Source organism: Durio zibethinus, chromosome 22, assembly GCF_047325235.1.
Source record: "Durio zibethinus cultivar Kanyao isolate XHJ-2024 chromosome 22, ASM4732523v1, whole genome shotgun sequence".
Lineage (NCBI taxonomy): Eukaryota > Viridiplantae > Streptophyta > Magnoliopsida > Malvales > Malvaceae > Durio > Durio zibethinus.
In genome coordinates this window covers 1,736,139-1,753,761 of record NC_143183.1, presented here as the reverse complement: position 1 = coordinate 1,753,761, position 17,623 = coordinate 1,736,139, and the positions used below count along the sequence as shown (strand labels likewise).

General features: G+C 31.6%; 2 protein-coding genes and 2 pseudogenes across 6 annotated transcripts; all 4 read right to left on the bottom strand.

Annotated features, from left to right (window-relative positions):
- Nucleotides 1–1,503: 1,503 nt before the first annotated feature.
- On the bottom strand, nt 1,504–3,078 carry LOC149512436 (uncharacterized). Its single transcript, XM_089751770.1, has 2 exons — nt 2,051–3,078; nt 1,504–1,938 (listed from the first exon to the last, which is right to left on the bottom strand). Exons 1-2 carry the CDS (start codon nt 2,945–2,947, stop codon nt 1,843–1,845), a joined length of 993 nt encoding a protein of 330 aa, XP_089607896.1. The 5' UTR covers nt 2,948–3,078; the 3' UTR covers nt 1,504–1,842.
- Nucleotides 3,079–5,257: 2,179 nt separating this feature from the next.
- LOC149512435 (probably inactive leucine-rich repeat receptor-like protein kinase At5g48380 pseudogene) lies at nt 5,258–6,088 on the bottom strand (annotated as a pseudogene).
- Nucleotides 6,089–9,195: 3,107 nt separating this feature from the next.
- LOC149512434 (probably inactive leucine-rich repeat receptor-like protein kinase At5g48380 pseudogene) lies at nt 9,196–10,610 on the bottom strand (annotated as a pseudogene).
- Nucleotides 10,611–14,234: 3,624 nt separating this feature from the next.
- Nucleotides 14,235–16,522, bottom strand: LOC111307645 (probably inactive leucine-rich repeat receptor-like protein kinase At5g48380). 5 transcript variants are annotated; one of them, XM_089752005.1, is made up of 3 exons: nt 15,345–16,522; nt 14,546–15,224; nt 14,235–14,447 (listed from the first exon to the last, which is right to left on the bottom strand). In XM_089752005.1, the coding sequence occupies exons 1-3, from the start codon at nt 16,239–16,241 to the stop codon at nt 14,440–14,442; spliced, it is 1,584 nt and encodes a 527-aa protein (XP_089608131.1). In that variant the 5' UTR covers nt 16,242–16,522; the 3' UTR covers nt 14,235–14,439. The 5 variants fall into 5 exon arrangements, with proteins under 5 accessions (XP_089608131.1, XP_089608130.1, XP_089608132.1 ...); XM_089752004.1 differs by having other exon boundaries at nt 14,235–15,224; nt 15,345–15,730; nt 15,818–16,519; XM_089752006.1 differs by having other exon boundaries at nt 14,235–15,224; nt 15,345–15,526; nt 15,818–16,517.
- Nucleotides 16,523–17,623: the final 1,101 nt, after the last annotated feature.

Genomic DNA, 17,623 nt, shown 5'->3' with positions numbered 1-17,623 from the left:
TAAAAAAATATATTTTGGTCTCTATTTCAGAACTAAGTTCGAGAGTTTGGTTACGTGTAGGAAATGTTATAGTAGCCTTACAATGCCTATCCTAAGATGGTACCATTTAATTTTAAATTATCCTAATAATAATTTTGGTTCTAATGGTCTTTATTTTAATGTTTAAATATTAAAAATATTTTCAAAACTTCTCCTTCGATATGATAAAATCTTTAAAAATACTTTCTTATTTTAAGAGCATTCAAGAATCTCATTTATTTTCTTGAAAAGGTTCTATTGTTGGAAATTGACTTAATTATTTATTTTTTTGTTAAATTTTTGTTTTATTGAAAATATATATAATTTTTTCACTATTTGGGCCAAAATTAGAGATATTTTCTTACCAATAAATCTTTTAGATAATCATTCATTTATAATTACTAAGAATTTCATCCTCGAAATTTATTTTATTTTTATAAGTTTCATTTCTAAATTTCTCATCATTTATGCCTAATTTGAAAATATTTTTCCTAAATTTAGTCTCAATTTATTCATCATTTATCCTTTAAAAAAGAAAAATAATATGACAATTATTTTTTTTTTGAAGTTTTATTTAAATCTTTCCATCATTTAGATTGAATTTAGAAAAAAAAAAATTTTTTGCGTAAAAATCTTATGAAAATTCAACAATTTGTGATTTTTATTAAGATTACATCTTTGGGTAATCATCATATATTTTCACACCAAAATTTTCTTAAAGTCATATTTTTAATTTTTAATTTAAAAAGAAATACAATTACTTTTACTGAAATTTCATATAAATTATTCTACCATTTGAGTTAAATTTAAAAAAATTTCTTATCTAGAGATTTCTTAGAAAATTTACATTTGAAATTTCTAAGAATTTAATCATTAGAATAATTATTAATTCATTCCAAAAATTTTATTAAATTTATTTAGATTTTTTATTTAAATTTAAAAATAAATATTAATTATTATTATTGAAACTTTATCTAAATTTTTCCTCTCAAAATCTTATTAAAATTTTATTTTATATTTATTATAATTTAAAATTAACTTCTTTAACAATTTTCCCAAAATTAAAAAAAAAAAACAAAAGAAATATATCCTAAATAAATAAGTAATAATAATTAAATAAATATAACTCACAAATAAATAAAATAAATAAAATGGAGAAAAAAAATAATACCAAAACATTATGCCTCGGCTTGGTGGTTGGAGCAGAGTTCGGTTGTAGGCTCAAATTTGACTGGAAAAGCTTAGGAAGCGGCTCGACTCGGCTTAGGTGTGGATTATTGGATTCTATATTTGGCTGTTGGAATATGGGTAATTACGCTGGAATTTCGCGTTTAGTTGTTATCAAACTCTTACTCTTACTTTTTCCTCTATTTTTTTTTTGAATTGCTCTCTGATTGCTATTTTTTTTTTTGTTTTGTAATTTAAAAGTCTATTTATATAGCACAATAAGGAGAATTTTAGATCGATTCTAACTCTAAAAAAATAAGATTATCATGAAAAAATAAAATTTATCTTTAAAAAGTTTAACTTCAAATTTAATCATGATAAAACTACATTATAACTAGTCACTCCTTTTTAATTTATAGCTATTCATTCTTTTTTTTTTTCAATAATTAGGTAAATTTTAAAACATTAGATAAATATAAGGAAATACAATTAAAGATAACCAACAAAGAAGCAAGATAAAATAAATAACAAAATAAAATAAAAAGGATAAATAAAAAACATATAGATAAACAAGGTAAAATACAATTTTGACAATTAAACTTGGATCAAATATGAGTCCAATCGGTTTCAGAACCTTTGATTTAGATCCAGACTAAATCAGATATCTACAATGTTATCTGCAGTAAAGTCATTTTTTGCCTCCTTGAGATGTGTATAGCTCATTCTTGAAACCAGTTTCACCAGCATAGAAGTCTGTTATAAATACAAACAGCATCAGTCTTGTGGCTATGCCACGATTGGAAGAACACACAAGCATGAAAAATATTGAATTTGAAGAAAATAAAGGGCGAATAAAAGGGTGTACCACTCTGCTGGCTACATGTAGGAGATCCAGACGTAGCATTTGGCTTGTCTGATGGGAATGTTTTCTCTTGTTTCTCCTCCTATTCAATATCGGATTCAACATAAATGGCCACAGCGGTTTGTCCTTCTCATTCCGGTGCACCCAGGGGACACAGTAGGACAAAAAAATGGTTATAACTGAAACTACAGAAAAGGTATAACCTATCACAAAACCATTTTTGAAGGAGTCTATGAAATTAGGTCTATTAATGCAGGGCTCCAAAGGGAAACCACATAGCCCCTGGTTACCCGCATAGGAACTCTCATTAAAAGACAAGTTAGGGACCGGACCATATAATTTATTGTTAGCAACACTGAATTTCTTGATCCGGTTTAGCAGAGCAAGTTCTGGCGGAATAAGGCCAGTTAGTTGATTGTTGTCAAGCCTCAGTGTGGTCAAAAAACTGCAATTTGATATTTGTTTTGGTATGTTACCAGAGAATCTGTTGAAGGAGAGATCAAGTGCAGTTCCATATGGGAAGATTCTTGAAATATTTGATGGAATGAGTCCTGAAAGCTCGTTATTTGAAAGGCTTAATGCTGTTAACCGCCGACAGTTCTCAATGCCCTGAGGAAACTGGCCCTTCAAACCCATGTTAGTTAGAGTAATGTTTAGCACTTCATTCGAGTCCACGTGCCAGCATTCAACCCCAACGAATCGACAGAGGAAACCCTCCGTCATGTTGTCGAAGTTCCATGAAGATTTAAAGCGGTCATGAGGGTCATCCAAGGAATGTTTTATAGATTTCAAGCACCTGATATCGTCCTCCCAGCGGATACTGACAGCGCCCAACAATGACCACAACAAAATATGAAGCAATACTTTGCAGCCAAGTGTTGTGTTTGGAGCCATTTGCATGTAAGAATATCACTTGCTAGGGAAAACTAGGTAGAGATGAAATTTAGGTGAAAGAAACCGTAGAAAGGAGTGAAATGAATGGAGGAAATAGAGTTGCAATAACAATTTAAAGCCAATTAGTGAGCATGAGAGTGCTAATCTGATCAGAGTCTCAGTTAATCATCTATACCAACTACAATAATTAATTTGGAAAATAAAGTAAAGAAGAATGTTCAATTTCCTGTAAACTAACCAAAGCCAAGCGTAAATCATGTAGAATTCAGGTAAAGTTTCCAATTAGCATTTACTACAAAGTCAAAAGCAAGTCTCCCAAGTCTTATTCGTAGGAATTAAAGCTTAGAAAGCGTGTCCCGTAAAACGCAAGGCAGATAATGGAATTCAGGGGCCATGCGAAAACTAAGGGAGTTTCCATGCGCCTTCGGTCAGACTTATGGGTCCACCGTACGTTGAAAGGAAGACTTGGGAGTTCTCGTTGGAATAAAACGTTTAATTCAAGTACAAAAAGAGTTTTTTTCTTTTTAAATATTTAACTTAAAATTAATTAATAAAAAATAAAAGTTTAATTTAAATATAAAATTACAGGACGTGGGATAACAATATTTTAACAGGCTCATTATGTATAAACAAAGATGAAAGAAACCTTTCATACAACAAATTTGGAAAGGACAATAAAAATTTTTTTTATTCTGATTTTATTTTAAATATTTTATTTAAAATTAATTTATATTAAATAAAAAAATCTAATTTAAATATAAAATTATAGGACGTGGGATAACACCACTTTAACACCTCCTACTTTGAAAAGATTACATTTGAAAAAAATTAAAAATCCATCAAATTTTCTTTTTCCATCAGGATTAAAATCTGAAATATGGACATATAAGTCTTGTCATTTTTTTAAACTCAAAAGACAAATTGAGACCAACAAGGTTACAAAAATTCCAAAATTTATGATCTCATCCTCAAAGTCTCAAATATTTCACTTTTCTTATAAAGGTATATACTATTTTTCATTTTTAATGAAAATTATTTTGTTTACTAACAACTTTTTTTTTTTCTAATTTCATGCTTAATTTCTCATAATTAATTAAAAATGTTGTGTAAGTTTATATTGAAAACTAAAGATGCTTTTCAAGAAGCAGGGATGATTAGAATTGAAAATTTTCTAACAAAGTTTTGGTAGGCTCCTCAAAGTTGCTTTCATTGATTGCTGTTTGCTTCTTTTCAAATTTCATTTGTTTTTCGCAGTAGAACAACCAAAGAAAGGGTCATATGGTCAATAGGTGTATTATATTATATTATAGTGAAACTCGAGATGCATTTCAAGAAGCAGGCCTGATGTCAGGGATGAAATTAGAATTGAAATTTTGCAAAGTTTTGGCAGGGTCCTCAAAATTGCTTTTATTGATTGCTGTTTGCTTCTTTTCAATTTTTTAAGAACAACCATAGAGAGGGTCATATCGTCAATAAAAATATTATATTATGTTATATTATATTATAATTGATTAAAGGATTAAAAATGCTTATGAACTATAATTCAATAATAATTTACGCATTTAATTTTTATTACAGTCAATTAAGTCTTTAATTTTTTAATTTTACTCATTTTAACTCTTAAATGAACGAAATTTAATTATATGATAAATTTTAATCAATCAATTCTCGAACCAAAGTCAATTGAATTTTTAAAGAGATATATGAACAAAATTGAGAGGGAAAATAAAGAAAGAAAATAATTGTTTTTAAAAATTTTTACATATATTAATTATACTACATAGAAATTTTAATGTATTTTATTTACGTTACACGAAATTTTATTTAAATTAATTAAAAAAATAATGTTATTAAGTTTTTTATCCAAATAAAAGATTGATTAGATACAAATAGATCTTGAAGAGTTTTGACTGATTACAATAATAAAAAAAAAGAGTGTGGATGATTTTTTAATTATAATTAAAGGACTTCGTGTTTTTACCCTATAGCCTATACTGTACCCTTTGCCCTTTTCTTTTGTTTTGGTTTTGGTAGGGATCTAACTTTATGTTGAAACTTGAAACACATAACAAGAATGTTAATTTTCATTATTGTATCTCTAAAATCAGCATAACAAGTGAATTTAAACAAGCTTTCTCTTCTAACATTGATAAGCTTGCAAATTTATTAGCCTGCTCGGTTTGATCCATGCATGTTAGAGAATTATTTGCAGCATCAGAGTTTCATCACATTTGATGCAGTCTTAGCATATAGTAAGTTTCAGCGGCTATCAATCTCAGAAACATCCAGTACACCATATTTCTCTCCAATGACCCTTTATGATTTGTACACTTCGAGCATTGTTGGCCTTCGCTTAGGAAATGGCTGAACACAGTTGGATGCCACTCCAAGTAAATATAAGATCTCACCATTATCAGGTCCTTGTTGGATTAGAGATTTATGATTGGAAAGCTGACAGTTCCCACTCAATCTTTCTTTCCATTTGGTTTCTTTGCGAGGGTCTTCCCCAGTAATCAGCTCAAGAAGCACAATCCCTAAGGCAAAAACATCCTTCTTAATAAAATCCCACTCCCAGAACTCCCTATCTATGGAGAAACCCCTGGGCCTGTTCAAACCAATGTCATTTGGATGCATGAGCATTGCCTTCCCAAAATTTGATATCCCAAAATTTGATAAATTGGGCTCAAAATTTTGATCAAGTAAAATACACTTTGAACTGAGTTTAAGATGAGCTACTCGGAAACTACAGGTGTGGTGGAGCCATGCTAAACCTCTTGCTAACTCGATTGCAATTTTGACCCTCAATGGCCATTCCAGGATCTTTGCCTCCTTTTGCACAGGATGTAGCCAATTATAAATGCTTCCATTTGACATGTATTTATAAACCAGAAGCCTTTCGGTTGATTCTATGCAGAATCCCAAAAGTGGAACACAGTTAACATGTCTCAAACTACCCAATGTCTTTAATTCAAATACAAATTCTTCAGTAATCAGTTGAGAGTCATTTAACCTCTTGACAGCTATCAACCTACCATTTGGGAGAATTGCCTTGTACATTGTTCCCATTTTTCCAACCCCAATAATATTGGCTATCCTGAAGTCATCTGCAGCTTTACTGAGTTGTGTAAAACTCGTACTAGGACCCATCCTCTCCAACTTAGGGATCCGAGCAAGAAACCCATCTCCAATATCAATACCAAATTAAACATAATTCCCATATTCCAATTTTATGTAATTGCAAACAAACACAAACTTGCACAAGGAAAGAGAAAATAGAGATACCTGTAGAAGCTGCGTAGTTGCCATTTCACCGTCTTAGTCAGCTTTTTTCTTCTTATTCTTCCTATTAAGCAGTGAGGTTACTAATACCACATCCTTTGCCTCTTTCACATGTATCCGAGGAACACAGTAGGATATAAAAACAGTTATAGCTGATAGTGGGAAAACAAAGTACCCAATTATAAACCCAAGCTTGAAACAATTATTAAATATCAATGTTTGCTCTTTGCATGGCTCCAAAGACCAACCACACATACTCCTGTTATTGTAATATCCTAGCTCAAATGATAATTAGGTTAGACTAATATTAAAACTCATCAATTTATTAAGAGATTAATTAGTAAAAAAAAAATTAAAGTATTAAATGAATAAAAATCTAACTATTATGAAACAAAAAGAAAATGAAAGTTTTTCTTCCTCATATTCCTTAGGGTTAGAGAGCATAAAAAATCAAGTTGGAGATTCGAAATCAGAAGATACAATTGAGTTAATCTCCTAAAGATAAGTATGTGCCATCTTTTTATTTAACATTTATATCATGTTGGTCGCTATTATTTGGAGTTGAAGTTCTAAGAGAAAAATAAAGAAAAATTATGAAATTTTTCATTAATCTTTATGATCGATTTGGATAAATTATTGGGTTTCATTTACTTCATATTATTAAGATTTAATGATCGTTATTGAGTAGATTTTAAAGGCTAAAAGTGAGGATTTGAATTTTTAAATGTTAAAGGAGAAATTCTATTTTTGGATAAAATGCTATTATCTACAATAATGGATTAAAATAATATTTTATATCAAAAGATTAGATATTGTTATGACCATTATATATCGTTGGAAAGCATGTTAAATTTACTTTCTAATGAAATAAATAAACGTCAAATATGAGTTTTTTAGAAAGAGTTGTCTAATTTTTACTAAAGATATGCAGGTTGTATGGCAGCATCATTAGGGTTGAATTACTAAAATTATCTTAAATTTTATACAATAAATTAATAATTGAGCCATACATGTTTGAAATTGTTATTAAGTCTACTTTCTAACAAGTAGAATTGAATTTGGAGTCTCCTATGGATAAATATATATTTTTTATAAGAAGGCATACGTGCTATGTGGTAGCAGCATTTGAAGTGGATTACAAAATTTATTATAATTAATCTATAAGGAATTATGAGGTGGATCATATATGGTTAAAAAGCTTATCAAGTCTAGTTTCTAATGTATTAAAGAGATCTTAATCCCGATTTGAATATATTGAGATATGGTCATTTTAATTAAAAGAGGCAAGCTACTAGTATTAGTTAGTTGAGTTAACTTTTATATAACTTAGTTGTTTTAGTATATATGATTTTAAAAAGAGTTGATTAATTTTTGATATGTTGAAATGATCTTTAATAGGTTATTAATTATTTTGAGAGAAAAACTAAGTAGTGAAATTAAAATGAGGTAAGTAGAATCTCACACACTTTACTTATTTTCAAACCTATATATGTTTCTAAACGAGTAAATATTTTATTTCTTTATTTTGGCTATATGAAAATATGATCAAGCAAATGATTATTTTATGTTTTTGCTATGTAAATGATGGATCATGCTTATGAATCAAATAAGAAAATGATTTATGTTTAAGGAATGATTTTATAATAATTACGTTTTTATATCCCTGAAAAGTGAGATCATTTACATCAGAACTAGTTTAACAATGGGTAATAGTAATTAGCGTAAGGCCCTGGTTAGTGGGTTATAATAGTTAACAATGATCGTGGTGATGAAATTGTCGATATATGACCAATGTCACTGGTTATAGTAGTGACCGTAACTAATGATAAAGTAATGATAATAATAATTTATGATGATGATGATGATGAATTTTAAAGATTGATCCATGATTTGTATATGAAGATAATTTATGATGATTTCTAAAGATTGATTAATGGTTTGGTTTGATTAAGGTATGCAAATGACAGTATATGTTGCAATGGTTTAAGAATTGACATGTTTTGATTTTGATTTATCATTTACGAAATATTTTACGTAATAATGATTTTTGAAATATTTTAACATTATGATTTAATGAATATTTTTAAATGATCTATATGATATGTATAAAAATAATACTTGATCTTGTAAAATATGTGAGCTTATATTTATTGAACTGTGATTTGCTCATTTTCATTTTTCTTTTTCTTAACAGATAAATAAATAATAAGTTTGGTTAGTATTGTGACAAGCTAGAATATAAAATACAAAAGATTATTTAATCATCGGAGACATTGTTGATCAATAAGATATTATGAAATAATTTTATATTTTATATAATTTGTATTTGGATAAATAAATATTTATCATTAGTTGGATTAAATATACGAAATTTACTTGATAAATTATTTTATTAAAAAATTTTATTTTATTTTTAAATTTTATTTTAAAATAATATGACCGATTTAATTCAAGTCTAAGCTTCTAGGGGATCAGTTGTACTTTGACTACCTCTATAATCTGCCTCCAAATCAGCTCATTGCTGCTTTCCTCTGATCGGAATTAACATGCGTTAATACTGCAATACTTGATCATATATGGCTGCTTGCCAAGTAAGCCAGTCGTAAATGAGTTGGTCGGAAAATTCTCCAAAATTTATGGTCTTGAAGACTAATAGATTTTGTTTTTCTAGAAAATATCAATGAAGTTTAGTAAAATTTATTGAAGTGATATTTAAAAAATTTTGATAAAAATATTATTTTAAATGCAAAATTTTTAAAAATAATAATTAAAGAATCTTTAATCAATATCTAGAAACGTATTTTTTATAAAAGAAAATTCTTTAATATTATTTTTTTATTTTATTTTTAAATTTCATTCTTAAAGTGCAAAATTTCTATTAATTAAACTTGGGTAGTTCTTGTTTATTTATTGAAAAATAAAACAATTTACAAATAATTAGTAGCATAAATTCAAATAAATTTATTAAAATAATGATGTATTGATAATCTATTACTAAAATTAAACAATACTCGTTTGAAACACAACCTTTAAACAACAATCATGTGAAACACAATCTTTAATTAAACAATATTCACTGCATTCATGAACCATCCTGTTTGACCTTAGTTAGCTTAGAGCCGGTTTTAGGGCCACCATATACCTAGCCAGCAGCAACTATTGTTTGTGGACTTCAAGCATTGTTGGCTTTCTATCAGGATTGGGATGAACACAGTTGCATGCAACTTTAAGAATCTGCAAGATTTCAAGATCAAAGCCTCACCAATCAATGATTTATCAATGACATGATAGAAATTAGAACTTGTTGACAGATCAATCTTTTCCAATTTACCAGTGTTTGAGGAATTGGTCAATTGACTTGGATCCTCCCCTGTGATCAGTTCAAGAAGCAAAATTCCAAAGCGATAAACATGTTCCTTGACAATACTCATCTCCCAAAACTCACTATCCATATAGACGCTACTGCTCCAGTCAGTGTTATTTGATTTCATTAGCATTGCCTCTCCAAAATTTGAAATCTTGGGTTCGAAATTCTGGTCAAGTAAGATACACTTTGAAGAGATATCAACATGGATTACACGGAAACTGCAGTTCTGATGAAGCCAAACCAGACCTCTTGCTATCCCACATGCAATTTTCACCCTCAATGGCCACTTAATGATTTTTGCCTCACCTTCTTCTGAAGGATGTAGCCAATTATAAAGGTTGCCATTCGACATATATCTGTAAACCAGAAGCTTTTCTTTTGATTCTATACAGAATCCAAGGAGTGGCACCAGGTTATCATGTCTCAATGTTCCCAGTGTCTTCAATTCGGTTATGAAATGCTCATCAAACTTTTGTGTGTCAAATAACCTCTTAATTGCCAGAAGGCAACCATTAGACAATGTTGCCTTGTAGGTTGTCCCCACGTGTCCAAATCCAATGATGTTATCTGCACTAAAGTCGTTTGTTGCCTCCTTGAGATCTGTATAACTCATTCTTGAAACTAGTTTCGCCAGCATATCTGTTATAAATACAAACTGCATCAGTCTTCTGGCTATGCCATGATTGGAAGTGTTAGAAAAATGGGGTCCAACCTCATGTAAGTGGTTTTGAACCAAGTCAAGGTCATGGGCCTTGATCTTTCATTTTACACAGAGCCCTAGCTACTTAATAAAAAAGAAGTGGGTTGTTTTAAGGGTGTGTCGAAAACCAAGTAGAGAAAGAAGAAAAGCCAGGAAAAGCAGAGAGAAAAAAGAGAAGAGAGAGTTGGTTGAACGGAAGTCGATCCGTGATCCAATTGAGTTGGAACCTTGTCAGGAGGTTTATGATTCAGAGTTCTATATTCTGAACGGTGAAGATCGGGTTTGAAGCTCTCTAGGAACAAATCCAGGGTGTATTTGTTGAGTCACTTATTTGGTGAGATTTCTCCAATTTTTTCTTTAGTTGTTGATTAGCTCTAGTTTTAGCTAGAGAAGAACTTTGTATACCTATTATTTGATAGTGAAGATTTTTCTGGTGGTTCGTGATTTTTTCCCTCTACACTGGAGGGTTTTCCATGTAAATTTTGGTGTGCTTTATTTTTCCTACGTTTTTTTATTATTGATTGTTGTCTATTGCTTCTGTATTGTTGTGATTATTGTTTCAGGCGTAACAAGTGATATCAGAGCGAGGGTTATTTTGAGACATCGATACAGAAGCAACCTAGGATAGAAGTAAATTCTGTTTGAGATCATGGAGGGTGATACAGGTTCCATGATAAAATTGACAGCATCGAATTATTCAATTTGAAAGCCTATGATAGAGGATCATCTATACTGCAAAGATTTGTATAAGTCAGTATTGGATGATTCGACTAAACCAGCAGATGAAAGCTAAAAGAAGCTAGGTAGAAAGACGCTGGCTACAATCAGAAAATGGGTTGATATCAGCGTGTTCCATCATGTAGCGCAGGAGTCAGATGCTCACATTGTTTGAAAAAAATTGACAGTATTGTATGAGAGAAAAACATGTATGAATAAAGTTATGCTTGTTAAAAAACTTGTAACTTTACAGTACGTGGATGGACGATTTGTTACAGAGCACTTGAGTGATTTTTAAAATATATTTAATCGGATGACTACTATGGAGCTTAAGATGGATGATGAAATGAAGGCGTTATTTCTTTTAGGTTCATTACCAAACAGCTAAAATACTCTAGTTGTGACTGTTCTTAATTCAACTCTTGATTATAAGGTGACATTGGAGATGGTAAAGGACAATATGCTTAATGAAGAAATAAGGCGAAAAGATGTAGACCCTGGGAATCAAGCTCTGGTCACAGAGAATAACGGGTACAAACATCGACAGAAATCAAGACTCAAAAGGTCGTGGTAAGTCTAAACATAGATCCAAGTCTAGACGTAAAGTGAAGTATTTCTATTGTGGTAAGGCGGGTCATATAAAACGAAACTGTAAAATCTTAAAGCAAGAGTGAAAAGATGAGAAAAGCAAGAGTTCAGATGATGGCAATGTTGCAACAGTGAATTCATATAGTGATTCAGTTACTTTGATTTGTACACATGGTGATTGTAATCATGTTAGTGATCCCGACATTGAGTGAATAGTTGACACAGGAGCGTCATATCATTGTGTTCCTAAAAGAGAGTTGTTTACAACTTACAAAGCAGGAGACTTTGGTTATACTAAGATGAGAAACAAGAGTGTATCGCAGTTATTGGGATTGGTGATATTATTGTACAAACTAGTACAAGCTACATATTGACTTTGAGGGATGTCAGACACATTCCAGATATGAGAATGAACTTGCTTGCTATTAATGTCCTTGATAAGGAGGGATATGAAAGTCGACAAAAGAATGGACAGTGGAGGCTTCTCAAAGGATCTATGGTAGTTACAAGGGGAAAACTATGCTGCACAATGTATAAGATATGGATGCAATTGAACGGTAACCAGGTAAATACCGTTGAAAATGATGCTTCAGTAAACTTATGGCACAAGAGGTTGACACACATGAGTGAAAAGGGGTTACAGGTTTTGGCAAGGCAGTCTCTTATTCTCTTGACCAAAGGTATGTCTCTTGATTCATGTGATTATTGTTTGTTTGGTAAGTATCATAGAGTTTCTTTTCGTAAAAGTTCTCAGAGAAAAAAAATAGATTAGAATTAATTTATTCTGACGTATGTGATCCAATTGAGGTTGAGTCATTAGGTGGTAGCAGATATTTTATTACTTTTATTGATGATGCTTCACATAAGACTTGGGTGTATATGTTGAAATACAAAAGTCAGGTACTACAGTATTTTTAAAAATTTTATGCCATGGTTAAAAGGATGACAGGGTTACCCTTGAAGTGTATTCGAATTGATAATGGTGGGGAATACACATCTAAAGGCTTTGAAGAGTATTGCTCAAAGCATGGGATCAGGCATGAGATGACAGAACCTAGAACACCACAGCATAATGGTATAGCTGAAAGAATGAATCGCACCATTATGAAAAAAGTCATATGTATGTTGAGGATGGTAAAATTACCAAAGCCATTCTAGGGTGAAGCAGTCAACACAGCTTGTTATTTACTTAACAGGTCACCATCAGTTCCTTTAGGCTTTGACATTCCAGAAAGAGTGTGGATAGGAAAATATACTTCATACTCTCATTTGAAAGTTTTTAGGTGTAAAGCATTCATGCATGTGTCGAAAGAGTAGAGATCAAAGCTTGATAGTAAAGCCACACAGTGTGTGTTTGTAGGATATGGTGATGAAGAATTTGGTTACAGGGTATGGGATCCAGTAAAGAAAAAGACAGTCAGAAAGAGATGTGATCTTTCATGAAAAAAAAATCACCATAGCAGACCTTGAGAAAAATGAGAAGACTACACGAGTTACTATTGAGTGTGATATTTCAACACCGATAAGAACTAACCGAACCAGGCACGTATGGGGTCAGAGAATTGTCTTTCGAGCTTCATCATTTTGAAAATCATGTATGGATCACAGGAGAGAAAAAGATTCTTGACAATTACTGCATTGGAGTCCGATGATGTTTTTAGTTTGATGGTTCCTGCAGTCAAGTGCATGTCTGTTTCTTGAGGAGAGCCTGATACATAGTGTTTCAATACAACCTTCATGTTGCTTGCTTCATCAATGGCTGCCGACCCATCCGCCATCTTAATAATTAATTTGCTTTCTTTTCTAATTTCTCTGTAACTAATACTATATAGAGATCTAGAATTACAAATTCAACTATATATTGAAGAGTGACTGAGAGAGGAGAGGTCTAGTATTTATAGGAGAGATATCTATGTGGAAGGTAAGGGTGTATAATTTGAAAGGTTTTATGCATTTTTTATTCAGAAAAATAAATTAATTCGATTCTCAAGTATTTTTTCATCTTATTTTGTATGTCTCTCATTGATTTTTTAAAATTAATTCAATTTTTGCCATTATTTTCAATAAACGAAATGTGACGAACGAAATTTTATGTTAACAAACAAAAAATCCAAAATATGTGTGGGATTGTTGGACTAAATTGTTTAAAACATGGATTATGTGACAAAGAGCAAAAAGATTGTTTGGATATATTTTCCTATTGAAAATAATGAGGAATATTTTATTCAGCCTATAACTTCTCTTCGGACACTAATTGGGTCAAAGACACTGACCTTTTAGAAATGGGCTTTCTGCTTTGCATGGAGTAAGAGTTGTGCATGGGCTCGCTTCCTATTTTAGCCTAATTGCGTCAATGATACTCGCTTAAGGTCAAGAAGTTTATGTAATTATATACGGTTCAGATTTTTTCATATCGTACAATGAACTAAAGAAGGGATTAAAACAAAATGGAAAAATAATTTTTAATTGTTAATTTTATCCTTAACTTGCAAACTTTCTGTTAATTGTTTTAAACTTTGGTAGTTCTTGTTTATTTGTTGAAAAATAAAACAATTTACAAATAATTAGTAGTGTAAATTCAAAAATTTTTATTAAACTAATGCTGCATTGATAATCTATTATAAAAATTAGACAATACTCAATTGAAACACAATCTTTAACAACGATCATATGATATGTTGATAGAATAATATTCATTGCATTCATCAACCATCCCGTTAGACCTTAGTTAGCTTAGAGCCGGTTTTAAGGCCACCATATCTCTTGTCAACAGCACTTATAGTTTTGTGGACTTCAAGCATTACTGGCCTTCTATCAGGATTGGGATGAACACAGTTGCATGCAACTTTAAGAATCTGTAAGATGTCAAGATCAAAGCCTCGCCCAATCAAAGATTTATCAATGACATGATAGAAATTAGAACTTGTTGACAGATCAATCTTCACCAATTTACCTGTGTTTGAGGAATTGGTCAATTGATTTGGATCCTTCCCTGTGATCAGTTCAAGAAGCAAAATTCCAAACCGATAAACATCTTCCTTGACAAAACTCATCTCCCAAAACTCACTATCCATATAGAAGCTATTGCTCCAGTTAGTGTTATTTGATTTCGTTAGCATTGCCTCTCCGAAATTCGAAATCTTGGGTTTGAAATTCTGGTCAAGTAAGATACACTTTGAAGAGATATCAAGATGGATTACACGGAAATTGCAGTTCTGATGGAGCCAAACCAGACCTCTTGCTATCCCACATGCAATTTTCACCCTCAATGGCCACTCAATGATTTTTGCCTCACCTTCTTCTGAAGGATGCAGCCAAGTATAGAGATTGCCATTCGACATATACCTGTAAACCAGAAGCTTTTCTTTTGATTCTATGCAGAATCCAAGGAGTGGCACCAGGTTATCATGTCTCAATGTTCCCAGTGTCTTCAATTCGGTTATGAAATGCTCATCAAACTTTTGTGTGTCAAATAACCTCTTAATTGCCAGAAGGCAACCATTAGACAATGTTGCCTTGTAGGTTGTCCCCATCTGTCCAAATCCAATGATGTTATCTGCACTAAAGTCGTTTGTTGCCTCCTTGAGATCTGTATAACTCATTCTTGAAACCAGTTTGACCAGCATAGAAGTCTGTTATAAATAAAAACTGCATCAGTCTTGTGGCGATGCCATGATTAGAAGAACACACAAGCATGTTGACTCCTACAAATATAGAATTTGAAGAAAATAAAGGGAGAAAAAAAGGTGTACCTCTCTTCTGGCTTCATCTAGGAGATCCAGATGTAGCTTTTGGCTTGTCTGATGGGAATGTTCTCTCTTGTTTCTCCTCCTATTCAATATCGGATTCAACATAAATGGCCGCAGCTGTTTTTTCCTCTCACTCCGGTGCACCCAGGGGACACAGTAGGACATAAAAATGCTTATAACTGAAACTACAGAAAAGGCATAACCTATCACAAAACCTTTTTTGAAGGAGTCTCTGAAATTAGGTCTATTAATGCAGGGCTCCAAAGGGAAACCACATAGTCCCTGGTTACCCGCATAGGAACTCTCATTAAAAGAGAAGTTAGGGACCGGACCATATAATTGATTGTTAGCAACACTGAAATTCTTGATCCGGTTTAGCAGAGCAAGTTCTGGCGGAATAAGGCCAGTTAGTTGATTGTTGTCAAGTCTCAGTGTATTTAAAAAACTGCAATTGCATATTGGTTTTGGTATGTTACCGGAGAATCTGTTGAAGGAGAGATCGAGTTTAGTTCCATATGGGAAGATTCTTGAAATATTTGATGGAATGGGTCCTGAAAGCTCGTTATTTGAAAGGCTTAATGATGTTAACCTCCCGCAGTTCTCAATGCCGACAGGAAACTGGCCCTTCAAACCCATGTTGGTTAGACGGATGGTTAGCACCTCATTCGAGTCCGAGTGCCAGCATTCAACCCCAACGAATTGACAGATGAAACCACAAGTATTATTGTTGAAGTTCCATGAAGATTTAAAGCGGTCATGAGGGTCATCCAAGGAATCTTTTATAGATTCCAAGCACCTGATATCGTCCACGGAGCAGATATTGACAGCACCCAACAATGACCACAACAAAATATAAAGCAATACTTTGCAGCCGAGTGTTGTGTTTGGAGCCATTTGCATGTAAGAATATCACTTGCTAGGGAAAACTAGGTAGAGATGAAATTTAGGTGAAAGAAACCGTAGAAAGGAGTGAAATGAATGGAGGAAATAGAGTTGCAATAACAATTTAAAGCCAACTAGTGAGCATGACAGTGCTAATCTGATCAGAGTCTCAGTCAATCATCTATACCAACTACATTAATTAATTTGGAAAATAAAGTAAAGAAGAATGTTCAATTTCCTGTAAACTAACCAAAGCCAAATGTAAATCATGTAGGATTCAGGTAAAGTTTCCAATTAGCATTTACTACAAAGCCAAAAGCAAGTCTCCCAAGTCTTATTCGTAGGAATTAAAGCTTAGAAAGCGTGTCCCGTAAAACGCAAGGCAGATAATGGAATTCAGGGGCCATGCGAAAACTAAGGGAGTTTCCATGCGCCTTCGGTCAGACTTATGGGTCCACCGTACGTTGAAAGGAAGACTTGGGAGTTCTCGTTGGAATAAAACGTTTAATTCAAGTACAAAAAGAGTTTTTTTCTTTTTAAATATTTAACTTAAAATTAATTAATAAAAAATAAGAGTTTAATTTAAATATAAAATTACAGGACGTGGGATAACAATATTTTAACAGGCTCATTATGTATAAACAAAGATGAAAGAAACCTTTCATACAACAAATTTGGAAAGGACAATAAAAATTTTTTTTATTCTGATTTTATTTTAAATATTTTATTTAAAATTAATTTATATTAAATAAAAAAATCTAATTTAAATATAAAATTATAGGACGTGGGATAACACCACTTTAACACCTCCTACTTTGAAAAGATTACATTTGAAAAAAATTAAAAATCCATCAAATTTTCTTTTTCCATCAGGATTAAAATCTGAAATATGGACATATAAGTCTTGTCATTTTTTTAAACTCAAAAGACAAATTGAGACCAACAAGGTTACAAAAATTCCAAAATTTATGATCTCATCCTCAAAGTCTCAAATATTTCACTTTTCTTATAAAGGTATATACTATTTTTCATTTTTAATGAAAATTATTTTGTTTACTAACAACTTTTTTTTTTTCTAATTTCATGCTTAATTTCTCATAATTAATTAAAAATGTTGTGTAAGTTTATATTGAAAACTAAAGATGCTTTTCAAGAAGCAGGGATGATTAGAATTGAAAATTTTCTAACAAAGTTTTGGTAGGCTCCTCAAAGTTGCTTTCATTGATTGCTGTTTGCTTCTTTTCAAATTTCATTTGTTTTTCGCAGTAGAACAACCAAAGAAAGGGTCATATGGTCAATAGGTGTATTATATTATATTATAGTGAAACTCGAGATGCATTTCAAGAAGCAGGCCTGATGTCAGGGATGAAATTAGAATTGAAATTTTGCAAAGTTTTGGC

Bases quoted from the DNA above. Each gene is read 5' to 3' on its own strand.
- LOC149512436 (XM_089751770.1), bottom strand. From the start codon at position 2,947: ATGCAAATGGCTCCAAACACAACACTTGGCTGCAAAGTATTGCTTCAT. The intron at 1,939-2,050 runs GTACACCCTTTT...TATTTATAACAG, and splicing joins TACATGTAGCCAGCAGAGTG to ACTTCTATGCTGGTGAAACT.
- LOC111307645 (XM_022905707.2), bottom strand. From the start codon at position 16,241: ATGCAAATGGCTCCAAACACAACACTCGGCTGCAAAGTATTGCTTTAT. The intron at 15,225-15,344 runs GTACACCTTTTT...TATTTATAACAG, and splicing joins TAGATGAAGCCAGAAGAGAG to ACTTCTATGCTGGTCAAACT.